The sequence below is a fragment of the Rhinolophus sinicus genome, linkage group LG05, assembly GCF_036562045.2.
Source record: "Rhinolophus sinicus isolate RSC01 linkage group LG05, ASM3656204v1, whole genome shotgun sequence".
Classification (NCBI taxonomy): domain Eukaryota; kingdom Metazoa; phylum Chordata; class Mammalia; order Chiroptera; family Rhinolophidae; genus Rhinolophus; species Rhinolophus sinicus.
In genome coordinates this window covers 45,060,473-45,075,052 of record NC_133755.1, presented here as the reverse complement: position 1 = coordinate 45,075,052, position 14,580 = coordinate 45,060,473, and the positions used below count along the sequence as shown (strand labels likewise).

At 34.2% G+C, this 14,580-nt stretch overlaps 1 protein-coding gene across 1 annotated transcript in view; it reads left to right on the top strand.

Annotated features, from left to right (window-relative positions):
* The window catches only part of VPS54 (VPS54 subunit of GARP complex), a 57,844-nt gene that overhangs the window by 33,587 nt on the left and 9,677 nt on the right, over positions 1 to 14,580 (top strand). The window contains 10 exon segments of the mRNA XM_019717893.2: positions 52 to 148; positions 985 to 1,325; positions 2,893 to 3,022; positions 3,641 to 3,822; positions 4,422 to 4,534; positions 8,029 to 8,092; positions 11,250 to 11,355; positions 12,222 to 12,309; positions 12,876 to 12,997; positions 13,109 to 13,189. Coding sequence (XP_019573452.2) covers positions 52 to 148; positions 985 to 1,325; positions 2,893 to 3,022; positions 3,641 to 3,822; positions 4,422 to 4,534; positions 8,029 to 8,092; positions 11,250 to 11,355; positions 12,222 to 12,309; positions 12,876 to 12,997; positions 13,109 to 13,189 — 1,324 coding nt within the window.

Here is a 14,580-nt window from a genome sequence, read left to right as displayed (position 1 = left end):
TATCATATTGGCCCAAAGACAATCATTTTTGAATTGTTTTTTTTAATCTAGGCTTGCAGATCAGATGAGAATGTTGAATTTTCCTCAGTGGTTTGATCTGCTAAAGGATATTTTCTCCAAGTTTACAGTTTTCCTACAGAGAGTTAAGGTAAGCTCATGTGATTATCAGTTTATCCAGAATATTCCTAAAATTAACTCAACTTTCCAGGTTTATAAATATATATAGAATCAAATGGAATAAAGCACGGTTTCTTTGTTTTTGTAATTTTTCTAAAGAGCTTTAGAAAATACCACACAGCATTTTTCAGAAGAAAAGATGTCACAGACTCTAATACATATTGGTTGGGATTATGTTTTAATAAGAGAGTCGTTAGGAATTGAGTATAATAGGCTATTTGTGAAATTAGATGTTCTTTGAATTATTAGATGTCAGTATTGTGTTGTATGTGCTAAATAAAATTCCTGGCATCTTCTGAGTATCATGTTAAAATGGTCTGGGGGGCTTTGGTACTTGTCTGTGACATGACTTTTCCTTATTGACATTTGGGGAATGCTAAGTCACATGTATAAGCTCTCCAGTGATAATGGGAAAAGTTTTGTAAAATGTGATTCACTGTACTTAATTTAGACTTCTCCCAAAATGTTAAGCACCCATTGATAGTGATAAATAGCAAATTTGTATCTGTAAATTACTCAATAACTAGGTCATGTTTTCACTTTTTTTTTATATTTAGGGAGATTTCCATTTACAAAATCAATTAAAATACAGAACTCTATTCCTAAGCTTTAGGGAACCCATTTGTCTTGAGCAGTTCTTTTCACAAGTCACCTTTACTGTGTAATAAAAGATTGACAAAAATTCTGATATGTGTGACCTTGACTCATTTATAAGATGCTCAAAAATACATACACAGAATTCACTTTTGGGAACTTTAGGTGCAAGATATTTTAAATCCTTTAAAAATGTATCCTCTTTTCTTATAGGCAACATTAAATATCATTCACAGCGTTGTTCTCTCAGTTCTTGAGAAAAACCAAAGAACTAGAGAATTGGAGGAGATTTCACAACAGAAGCATGCAACAAAAGATAATTCACTAGACACAGAGGTGGCTTATTTAATCCATGAAGGCATATTTATAAGTGATGCATTCAGTGAGAGTGAATTAACACCTATAGCAAATGACGCTACCTCTCAAAGAAATGCATCTCCAAATAGCGAGCCCTGCAGCAGTGATTCGGTGTCCGAACCAGAATGTACTACTGATTCTTCATCCAGCAAAGATCAGACATCATCATCTGCTATTGCAGGAGGTGTGGACATTATGTGAGTATAGTAACTGCTGCCAACAACAAGATTTTTCAGTTATCTTATTGGTGTTTTCAGTAAGATTGATTATTCAGTTTACTGAAAAACCACGTAAACTTTGGTCTTGGAATTTAATTTAACACAAAAACATTAATTTTATGAAACGTATCTTTTTAAAAATGTATGCAAGATAAGAAGGTAATCATCAGAAGTAATTGAGAATTGCAGAATTTTTTTTTTTTTAATTTTTATTGGGGAACAGTGTTTTTCCAGGACCCATCTGCTCCAAGTCAAGCAGTTTTTTCAATCTAGTTGTGGAGGGCGCAGCTCACTGGCACATCGAACCAGCGACGTTGGTGTTAATGAGCACTGCGCTCTAACCAACTGAGCCAAAAGGCTGCCAGAGAATTGTAGAATTTGAAGGCTAGAAAGAAACCATTTAATTAAATGCCATCTAAACTCATGTCCTCCAACTCATTTCAGAGTTTAGATGACTTATTTAAGGTCAGTAGTGGCAGAACTTGTCTTGGAACTCAGGTCAGTATTACCTTGGTTATTTTTCTTCCTTTTACTATGTCACCTTTGTATTTTGTATATAGTGAATATGTTTCATTTACAATTTTTGGTTTTTCGAAGGCATGATTTCCAAGTGGATCACACTATCTTTTTAAACATTAATTTATAATACTTCTTATTTTGAAATAATTTCAAATTTACAGAAAAGTTGCCAGAATAGTTCAAAACACTCTCAGATATCCTTGTTTGATTCCCCAGTTTTTAGCAGTTTACCACATTGCCCTATTTCTTCCGTCCTCCCTTTTTCACTGTCCCTCTCTCCCTTCTTCTCTTTCCTTCTTTGTCTCTCATGTTAGTATTTTTTATGAATCATTTGACAATAGGTTGCAGATTTGATGTCCCATTATCCCAAAAAACTTCAGTGTATATTTCGTAAATACAATAATACTCTCTTAAATAACCACAGTATACCAATTAAAATCAAGGAAACATTGATACATTATTACCATCTAATTCACAAACCTCCATTCAAAGTCCACCAGTTTTCCAGTCATCTGTATATAAAGAATGAAAACAAAACAGCCAGTATATCTCTCTACAATAAATACAATAAATGCTCAGAAGATGTTAGTTCAGTTAAACTGAATGTTAACAATCATTCATAATTGTCAATAAAAGGAGGACCTGTTTGTCATGAAATAACATTCATTCCTTCTTCTTCCTTCCAATATGTCTTCCTGGTCACCTGTGCACAAACTACCGCAGCTATAACCTTGTACCTAACTAGAATTTTTTTTTTGCTTAGTTTTTGCTTAATCAGAGTCTGAACTAAGTATTAAAAATACCACAACAGAAAGAGAAAATTATTCTCATATAAGATTAGGGTAAAATATATTTGTATTATCTGGGCTTGTTTAAGTGATGCTTCACCACAAAAAGGTATTTGATCCATTACAGATTTTTTTCCACAAAAGTGAATTTACAGCTTTTTTGTGTTTTATTGGTATGTCAACTATGTAGAACAATGTGTTCACAAACTATCCTGACTTAATCTCTTTATCATTTTCAGGGTGAACGAAGACATGAAATTAACTGACTTAGAACTAGGAAAGCTGGCAAATAATATCCAGGAGTTATTGTATAGTGCCTCAGATATATGCCATGATCGAGCTGTCAAATTTCTCATGTCAAGAGCAAAGGTTAGTTGTTTTAATAAAGCTTTAGATATTTTATACATAGTGTAATTATTTTGAAGATCTGGAATCGTATCCTTGCTTATATCACTATGCTTCCTATAATGCATATTATATTTTTACCACTTAATAAGTTGAGGTTAGTGGTACTGGTGTGGTCTAGTAGGAAGATGTTAAAATAATCCAAATAAAAGAAATAGGGAAACTTGTTCAAGTATTCTTTTTAAATACATGATTAAAAGATTTATTTTGAAATATAATACCTTAGTTAATTTTATATTAATGCTGTTTTATATGTGTGTGTATAATCAGCCAAACAATTTATTAATAAAATTAGTTGAACTCCAATATTGTAAGATTTTTATGAAATTAACTGAATTTATTTGAGCTACTGTATTATAAAATTTAGACATCTTAAGCTTTTTATGTTCACTATGTGGGATGAAAGTATTGGAAAATTTTGTTAAAAATGATTTTCAAATCATTTTTATGAATTAATATAATTATATATCATAAAAATAGTATAATTAATATTAACATTTGTTTAAACGAGTTGGTTTTATAGCACATCCATATTTGGTGTTCTAATTCTGTCATGATTTTTGTGTCATCTTTAAAATTTAGGATGGTTTTCTTGAGAAGCTAAATTCCATGGAATTCATAACACTTTCTAGATTAATGGAAACATTCATTTTAGACACTGAACAGATCTGTGGAAGAAAAAGCATGTCATTACTTGGAGCACTTCAGAGCCAAGCTAATAAATTTGTAAACAGGTTTCATGAAGAGAGAAAAACCAAGCTCAGGTATTACCATGTCCATTCTGTTCTTAATGTTTTTCTTTTTCTTTGCAAAACACAATTATATTTAAAAGAAGAAACTTTATTGATTGGCCAACGAAAACCCCTGACAAGCTTTTTCTTTTTAATTAAAGGCAGATTGTATAATTAAAATCACATTTCTTGACTTTTCAAAGTGGAGTTAGAATGTTTATTTCCATTAACGTATTTACCAGGAAGATCCTCAATAGATTTCCTTTCCTTTCCCACTCAAAGTGAAGTTTATTGTGTTTCACCACTCTTCTTTGTTAGGTCTAGAGATATAAAAAGAGAAATATTTTCTGCAAGTATTCATAGTGTTTATGAATGATTTCAATTTATTAAGGTTTTCAGCATTTTTAAATCTTATGTACTAATAATAGCTAATGGCCATTACTGTTTAAAAACTCAGCGTCTTGTATTGCATGTGCTGTTTGAATTTAACTAAGATACATGTAGTCTTTATTATTAAATGACATAACAAAAGTCTTATGTACTTACTCAGCTCTTCCCTTTTTCTTCAAGCAAGGAAGATGGTGTTGACATGTTATTAAAGTGTATCTTGTTTTCTTTTTACTTTTGAATAGCCTCCTCTTAGACAATGAGCGCTGGAAGCAAGCTGATGTTCCTGCAGAATTTCAGGATCTTGTTGATTCTATATCAGATGGAAAGATTGCTTTACCTGAAAAAAAATCAGGGGGTATGTGTATTTTTTCACACACTCTTCCAATTTAATATTATTTATTAATTTTGTAGGAATGCTTAATGTTTCTTTAATTGACAATGCCTCTTTAAAAGCCTGGAATTAATACTCTGTTAGTAACTACTTGACTGGAAAAGTATCTGTGGTAATTTATAATACTAATTTCAGATATTTATTGATTGTTAATCATATGCCAGACCCTGGACCAAGTGCTTTAGACCCTGGACCAGGTGCTTTATATGCATCACTCCAGTTTATCCTCTCAACAATCTATGAGGAAGATACTGCTTTGTTTCCCCGAAAATAAGACCGGGTCTTACATTAATCTGTGCTCCAAAAGACGCATCAGGGCGTATTTTCAGGGGATGTCTTATTTTTTCATGTACAACAATCTATATTTATTCAAATACAGTCATGTCGTCTTCTCCTGGAACATCATCATAATGTACTAAATGCGTCCCTCTGGCTGACGGTCTTAACTGGGGCTTATTTTTGGGGTAGGTCTTATTTTTGGAGAAACATGGTATTGTTACCTTGTTTAACAGTGAGGAAGTGAGGAAGCATGAGGCTTTGAAGGGTTAAGGAATTTTGTGCAAATGTGATGCACTGAAATTTGAAATCACATTTCTGGGCTTTTCAAAGTGGGGTTAGAATGTTTATTTCCATTAACGTTTATTTCCATTAAAGGGCAGAGAGAGGAATTGAAGGAATTAAGTAAATTTCTGCTATCTAGTGACCATTTTTAGTAGATAACAGTGTTAGGTGGAGGTCACAGCTTTATAATGTCATAGCTATGTTCTCAGTCGCTGTGCCATATTATTTAGAAACATGTGTTCCTTCCTTGAACACTAGTAAACTTCCATGTGTCAGATATTGACCCAGAATAGCAGTATAATTCTAATTTAAAAGGACTAAGTCTAATGAAAAAAATATGTATTAGCAATCACATTAGACACAATATATTAGCAAGTAATATAGTATGACATGAAAACTAGAAAAACAAAACTATGAAGGAGTCTAAGAAGGAAGGGCCAGAGAAGTAGGAAGAAATCCAGAAGAACATGGAAATCAAAAAATGAGTTTCAAGAAGAGAATTGTCATTAGTATCAAATACCAGTTGGGTTTCATGTGAAAGATTAGCAATTGTTGGGAGATATTTTTATATACCAGTAAAGTGGAGTTGTCTTGTGATAATAATAAAACTTATATACAACTCATCTTGTAACACCAGATTTGAAACTATGAAGTCCTTGAATATTTTTAATGGAGGAGGCAGTTGCATTTTCAAATTTTATGCATTTAATGAAAATTAATATTTTGACATAGACATATTTTTTAAATTATATACTTCATGTTGCACAAAATGCAATTGCACTACGAGAGAGACTGAGTAAAATACAGATAATGACTCCTACACACGTAGGTAATCATTTGCAATCTTAGTAATTCAGTAGAGTGTTAGTTAGATTGTAGTTCTGTGCTAAGTAACTCTAAGGGTGAGGAAGGGGAGACAAGTGTAGCCTATTTTTTCAACAAGTTTGGCTGTTAAGGGAAAGTGAGTGGTGAAGTGGCAGCTAGAGACATAAGAGAAATTAGATTGTTACCTTAGTCCACTCAGGGAGTTGGGAGAAGTGTTTTAAAGTAGGAGAGGCTGAATTATATTTTTATGTTTAGCAGGAAAAGGAAGGAGGTTAATTTAGGATAAGAGTGACAAAGTGATTATGGGGCAGGTCCCTTGGATTGAATCGAGAGTTCAAGAGAAAGGCTAGCTCTTCCACCACTGTGACAAGAGAGAAGGGTTTTAAAGACAGGTGTAAAACTGATTAATTCATATAGGGCAGAGAGAGGAATTGAAGGAATTAAGTAAATTTCTGCTATTTAATAACCATTTTTAGTAGATAACAGTGTTGGGTGGTGGTAACAGTTTTTGTTAATTGTATGATATCAACAAAGCAAAAAGAAAACACTCTGATCATTCCAAATAACAAATTTAAAATTATGAGATTTATCACTCATCTTTTTCAAGCTTATTTGATTAACTTTCCACTGTGTGAGGTGCTGTACTAGATGACAGAGACATGTTTTCTGTCCCTGAATAGCTCAGTTTTGCAATCCACTGTCATGCCACCAAATGATTTTTTAATTAAAATGGCATACAGTGATTGAATGAACCACGTACGTTTCCTGCAAAGTGAACTAGTATTTATTTTCACTTCCTCAATGGAAGATACTGACAGTAGGAGGTTTCTCTACATACCCTGCACCTGTCCCAGTCTTTTTTTTTTTAACTCCTGTGAGAAGAAAGCCTATACTGTTAGAAGTCCATTAATATTTTACTAGTTATAACCAAGTTAAGGATCCTTGGTTATTATTCATCCATCATCCATTTATTGAGTTGCTAACTGCTTGGCTAGGTATTGGGGAAAGGAAGTCTAATGGATAGCAGTTAATACTGAGTGCTTACTAGACAGTTTGTTCTAAGCACTTTACATTGCTATCTCATTTATAGGTCCACAAGCTAGCGAGACACTGTTAGTATTCCCATTTAACAAATACGGGAACTGAGGCACAAAGAGGTTAAACAACTAGCCTAAGGTTACATAGGTAGGAGATGGTAGAAATGGGATCCAGATTTATTCAGGCAGACTGACTTTCCGGCCCTTTCTCCCTCTTAACTGCTATGCTGTGCCACTTCTTGCAATGTAGAGAGGTGTGACTACCCACCATGACCTGCCCAGTTAGGTTTTATGATCAGATCACCCTGTGAGGTTACTTTTGCTTGCTGAACTTGTACATAGTCCCTTTTTTGTTCACAAATGTCTTAGAGCTCAAAGGGGACTTGAATCTTAGGGAAGCATGACTTACCCATGGCTGATTCAGAGCAATAATTCAGTCTGCCTTTCTTTTCACCTTAACATGCTGAATTTTGTTTTATAATGATAAGAGATACCATATGCTGAAAATAGAGTAACTTCTGGATTAAAACTCTTAAAAATTAAATATGTAATCTCTCCATTGAATATAGGAATTAATTTGTATTTTAAGAATTGTAATAAAGACAACCAGTTAAAATGCTAGTTCTGTCTTTCCAAACTACTGACATTATTTTCTTTACTACTTATTCTTCATTTACCATGTGCCAGACCTATAGGATAGACAGTTTGTAATCATTATCTCTATCGTTAACAACAACCCTAAAAGATACATATTGCTATCCGTGTTTAATGGATACAGATACTGAGACTCCAAGAAGTTAATTAATTGGTAGTACTGGAACTCAAATCCAAATCTCTCTGATTTTAAACCTAATATGCTTTATTTAATCTGTGCCAAATTGCTTCCTAAGAAGTAGATATTTGTTTTCAGAAATGAGAGTTTCAGGCCCTAAATAGGAACTATCTTCTTCAGTTTTTTCCTGGTTTAAATTTTTTTTCCTGTATTTTGTTTCATGCTATACCTTGTCTCTCTTGTTTATTTGCTTTACTTTCTAGCTGCAGAAGAAAGGAAACCAGCTGAAGTTCTCATTGTTGAGGGACAACAGTATGCTGTAGTTGGGTGAGTGACACATTTTTCTTTATTAGTCAAGTCAATTATTTAAAACATGGGTCTTCTCATTCCCCCTTGATGTGAATTGGAAATTTTGGGTTAACAATTTAAAACCCTACAAAGAATTTAAAGGAAATTTTATGGATTCTTTTTTATTTTCTATATTTTGTAGTATTCTATATCCATTGGGGACTACAATGACTTAACAAAAAAGTGGTTGTTGATTTTTCTCTTGTTATAAGAAATCTAGAGGTACATGATCCAAGGATGGTATAGTGTCTCCATGATGTTATTAGTGTCTCAAGCTCTTTCGTTTTTCTGCAGCTTTTTTAGTGTATAGTATATAGCATAATAGTTGAAGCTGTGGGCTCTGGAGTCTAACTGCTTAGGTTTGAATCCCAGGGTCTCTGCTACTCTCTATGACCTTGGGCATGTTACTCGGTGTGCCTCAGTTCCTTATCTATAAAACAAAATGTGGAAAATAGTATTAAGAATTATTGCAGAACTTGGGCAGCTGGATGGCTTGGTTGGAGTGCGAGCTCTGAGTAACAGGGTTGCTGGTTCGATTCCCACATGGGCCAGTGAGCTACGCCCTCCACAACTAGATTGAAGATAACAACTTGAGCTGAACTGCCGCTGAGCTTCCAGAGGGGCGGCCGAATGGCTCAGTTGGTTAGAGCGCATGCTCTTAACAAGGTTGCTGGTTTGACTCCCCCATGGGATGGTGAGCTGTGCCCTCCACAACTAGACTGAAAAACAGTGACTGGACTTGGAGCTGAGCTGCGCACAACTAAGATTGAAGGACAACTTGACTTTGAGTTGAGAAAAAAACACACTGTTCCCCAAGAAAGTCTTGGAAATACACACTGTTCCCCTTCCCCAATAAAATCTTTGAAAAAAAACCAAACCAGTTATTGCAGAACTAAACAGATAATTCATGTAAAGCATTAGCACAGTTCTAGCACCTAATAAGAAGTTGATAGTTGTTGGTAGTTATTTCCATTGTCATTTGTTACTAGGTCTTTTACTCTAATACCAATAACAGTATTTCATATTCAAATTAACTAAGAGAAATATAAATTCCAGTGTTGTTTGTCTAGTACTACATACCTTTTATTAAATGAGTAATTAAAATATCTTCATATTCTTTAACAGCACTTTAGAGTTTAAGTATTTTCATATATATATATATGGTCTCATTTGATCACTACCCACCATGTTGTGAAATAGACATTTCAAGGATTGTTGTTCACTTTCAATAGTTTAGAGAATTGAAGCTTAGAAGGTTAAATGGTTAATATACAATGACCCAAATAAAGCCAAAATTAGAATCAAGGTCTAGCTCTCAATATCTAGACAAAAATTCTTTTTCATTATTCTTTGTTTCTTATCACTGTATAAGTCCTTTCTGAAATAGCCACTACCTCCAGGAAGAATGGATGATTTTCTCATGTAACTACATGCCTCTATCATGGTACTTTCCGCAGTATATTAGATTTATGTATACATCTCCATGGGTAGATTCTGAGTTCCTCAAAGGTGGGAATCATGTCTTACCATTTTCGTTTTTCATGGTACTTGATAAGTACTCAAAAAATGCATAATAGAATTGATGCTTTTTCTCTATCTGTATTATCCAAAACTCTGAAGTACCCAGTTGTAAGCTAACACTTTCATTCCTTTCTCCTCTGGAGTTTTCTGTTTTGGGTAGGGCAAAGCTTTTTTCAATATTTCTGTAATCTCATGCCTTCCATCTAATTACGATCTCTCCTTAACTACCCATTATGTGGTTACTCTTTGCATTCTTAATGGAAATAGTCCCCTCTGGCTATATCTGACTACCTGGCTCTTTAGGTAAAAAACTGAACTCCCTGGCTGAAGGGGGAATATTATATCTTCTTAGAGAGGATCACAAAAGATAAGCGATGGACTCCTGCCCAGTAAAGCTGACTCTAGGCGTATGCATGGAGAGTGATATATGGTCTGATAATTAAGTTGTTATAAAGGCTAGACACTGTCTTTCTTGAATCACTACTTCCTGATATCCTTCAAATTTTTATAAAACATTATTTTGCATGGATCACTCATTTCTGAACATCTTATTGAACTCAGATGTCCAAAATTGAATGGCTCTTTTCCCCTTAATTTCAATCTTATTTAACCTCCCAGTAGTTCTTTTTTCAATTTATGATAAGCCCTGCTAATGAGCTGATAACTTTCTCATCGTTGGGGAATCTTTTGTGACTGTTAACATAAGAAACATTCAAACCTGTAGAGAATTTTTATGAGTTTATTTGAGCCAAACTGGCAGCATATGCTAGGGAGCAAGGTCTTAAATGCTCCAGAGAATAAGTTTTGCAGATTTTTTTATGCATTTGAAATTAAGGAGGGAACTAAGGAAGATTCCATGGAGGTGGGACAAGGATTGGATTACAAGATGGTGTGCTCTTGTACAAGAGCTCATAATTACAGTATTGTGAGGGTAGTTAGACTTATTTCAAAGGTTAACTTAGATGTACAGAAACAATGGACAGGGTTCGTGTAGGCAAAGACAAATCTTTTACTAAAGAAGTTATATGCCTGGGGCGTGACCTGCGCTGCTGGGAATTTGTGATCAGACCATCCTGTGAGGTTACTTTCATAGAACCTTTTTTTTTTTCATCCACATGACTTACCAGTAAACTTCGTAGGAGATATGTTCTTAGAAACCATAGTTTCTCTTTCATCTCGCTAAGATCTGGACTAGGTTCCCTTCATTAATTCAACAGTTGTGATTGAGAACGTACTACATAATCAGAAACACTGGGTAGGCTTTTTGTCAGTGTTACTGAATTGACCAAGGAATGGGATACCTGGTTTATAGAAGAGGCTTAGGATGGATGCCACACTGAGAGTGATGTGCCCCAGCACAAAGTTGAAGGAAGTACTCATTCTCAAGGTCATGCAAATGTTGACCCTGCAATTGCATGACCCTGAAATTGAGTTCCTCCTTAATTTTGCACCCTAGGAATCTCTCTTGTCTCACCCTAGTTTGTATTCTGCTACACTTGTAGGTAAAACACATAATTTAGCAGTTACCAAGATCAGTGTTGATTTGTGTATATGCCAGATCAATTTAATTTTTCCTGTTTTGACAACCTACTAGGTCATCTTACTTTTCTTACAGAACTGTATTGCTATTGATAAGAATTATCCTTGAATATTGCCAGTGTGTGGATAATATCCCATCTGTTACCACTGACATGCTTACTCGTCTGTCAGATTTATTGAAGGTGGGTATGATTTTACTCTGTTATGGAAACATAGTTGGAAGAAGTAATTATGTAGGGTGTGACTAGTCTTCCAAGGTTATTTTTAAGACATTAATTGTGACATTTGATTGTGATTGAATCACAACATGTTACTGGAAGAAGGCCACCTGCTTCCTTTTCACTCTGAATTTAGTGATTCCTCATTACATCCATAGAGTTGTTAATGACATTGGAGACAGGAGATGATTTGTTCGTTAGGTGCTGAACATGACTGAGGCCACTTAGGTCCAAAAAACCTGGGCTGGTTTCTGATGTGCTGGGAAGGAATTCACTGAACTTTACAAAATTCATCTCATTAAGGTTAGCGATTTTTCTTAAATCATCCTTTCAGAACCATTGATGTAAAATGAAAATGTGATCATTTTATTCAGCTATTTCATAGGTATTAACAGATATTTTTAACTGCTAGCATAAAGAAAAGGTTTCGTTTTTTCAAATGTCTGATGCATCATTTGATTCTGTCCTGAAATTGAGTTGTCATATTTCAGTCCAGATTTTGTTAACCCTTTTGAAAAGAGGACTGTCCGGTTACAATGACTGAAGGAAATGACTGAATTAGTTTTGCAAATGCAAATTAAAGACTAATTCTGAACAATTGATATTTAGAATTTCTCAACTTTTTCCTACCAGACTGTAAATATTATCATTTAAGAACACCTTCCCCCAGCCTTTTTTGTTGTTACATAAAAAGATCCTAATTGCTTCTACTAGAAAATTCATTTGGTCTTTGAATGAGAGGAATGTATTTTTAGAACTATTAGCACATTGCCAGCATATGAAGAATCGTTTTCAGTAAGCTTGGATTTTTTTTCTTCTTCCTTTGTTAGTACTTCAATTCAAGAAGTTGCCAGTTAGTTCTTGGAGCTGGTGCACTGCAAGTTGTTGGACTGAAAACAATAACTACAAAAAATTTGGGTATGGATTCTTGAATTTAACTCACATGCTGAAGTGTTATAATGATATCAGTATACTTATTGTGTTTTTAGTATACCTGATGTTTTTGTGGCTCTAACCAAAGGCTCTAAAAGTAGCAAATGGTACTTTACTCTTTTATGTATTACCATAATTGAAAATTTAATTTCTGGAGAAATATTTTGAGTAAGTTCCACTCTAGTAAGTGTAAGTTATTTGGAAGTTGCACCACTGTGGAAAATGTTAAGATGTAATACGTGTGGAGTACTTTGGGATGAAAGGTATCTGAAGGTCAGAAGAGAATCAGTTGTGCCAACAGCTTCCTCATGCCAGTAGTATTCACAGCTTGCGTCCATTTGGAAAGTCAGCATGTTCATTACATTATTTAATACCAAATGATTTTCTTAAACAAAATGAAATATGTTGTTTTCTGCCACTGTATTCTTCATTTATGAAACAAACTGGTCTGTATAAAATTAATTGACTTTTTTACTTAATTTGATATGTACTTAAAGTCAACTAATATACTTTTTGTTTCTTCATGATACATCTACCACCTGGATCTTCAGCTCTTTCTTCGCGCTGTTTGCAGCTAATTGTGCACTACATTCCTGTGATCCGGGCTCATTTTGAAGCTCGACTGCAGCCTAAGCAGTATAGCATGCTTAGGCATTTTGATCATATCACTAAGGTACTTTTCCATGTATTTTCTACTGGAGTTTCATCAATTTAATTCCTTAATTGTTAAGTATTTTTTAGATGTACCCAGGGGCTTTAAATAAAATGTTATTTCTCATTACAGGACTACCACGACCACATAGCTGAAATATCAGCTAAGCTCGTAGCGATAATGGATAGCTTATTTGACAAGGTGTTGTCTAAGGTAATGATTTATAGAAATTATTAGGCTTTGCTTAGAGGCATTGTGACTTTTCACAATTGTATAACACATCATATTTTTCAGCGTTTAGGAAAAACTCAATAAAATCTTCAGATTGCCAATAGTTGATATATATCTCCTTAGGGGCCCCACGGATGATTTCAAGGATGACAGAGACCCTATATAGAAGTAACTTTATATTAGCTGATTTGACAGATATGTACCTTCTTTAAAACAGGTTTTGGTCTGAAAGCCTTCCAGAAACAGAATTGAGAGAACAAAGATCAAGATAGAGAAAAAAGTAAATAATTTGTGATAAAGTGTGTTACTCTAAAAATGCAGTCTGAGGTGCTCTATTATTTCCCTCATAGATAATCAGTTTCAATGTTAATTTATTTGCTTCCCATTCTCGATAGGTCATTAAAAGAAGCAGTGTTTTTCTAAAGAATTCTCAGTTATACTAGGAAGGTATCTTCAGAAAAATGTCAGTCAGCCACAGTCACTTTTGCTCTATCCCTTACTCTTTCTTTTCCATAAGTTCAGCACATATCTTAGGGAGAAAGAAGAAGTTTTATAACTTGAAAGTTTAAAGGTTTACTTAGTTTATACTTCTTTTCCAAGAGCATATTTAGAGTAAGGCACTTTGCTTCCACCTGCGTCCTTTAGATTCTGAGATACTAGGAGGAACACGCACATAAAAAAATCACAAGAGGGCAAGGATAAATTGGTGCCCATTCACACACAAACATATGCCTAAACCTTTGCTGGTGACAGTGAGAAAGGAGTGCTTGCAAAAAAAGATTGTGTTTGTTTTTCAGTTCTCAGATGTTTTGGTCACAGGACCCTTTACACTCTTAAAAATAATTGAGAACCCCAATGAGCTTTTGTTTATGCAAACTGTACCTATCAGCATATATACCATATTAGAAATTGAATCTAAGAAAAACTTAAAACAAGAATATGCAAACATACATTTCCTTAGTCTTCATAATGATGGCGTCATCACATGTCATCTAAAAATCTCCACTATTCAATCATGAGCAAATGAGAATGAAAAAGATAATAACATCTTAGTATTATTACAAAAATGGTTTTTACCTCATAGATTCCCTGAAAGAGTCTGACTCGGAGGTGTTGCCAGACCACACTGTAAGAACCTCTAGGGTAATTGATAGATAACATAGGTAGATATTTTATGTTTCTCTTTAAAGAAGTTTAAGAAATTTATAGTTATGTGCAAACATCTATATTATGTAATGCCTGCTAAATTGGTTTCTAGTTTTGTTTGGATAAAAATTACTGCTGTGTAGAAATCCTTTATTTTCTTCATGGTTGCCAAGTACAAGCTAACAAAAGCAGTTCTAGTCCACCAGTTTCCTTTTGATACATGGCAT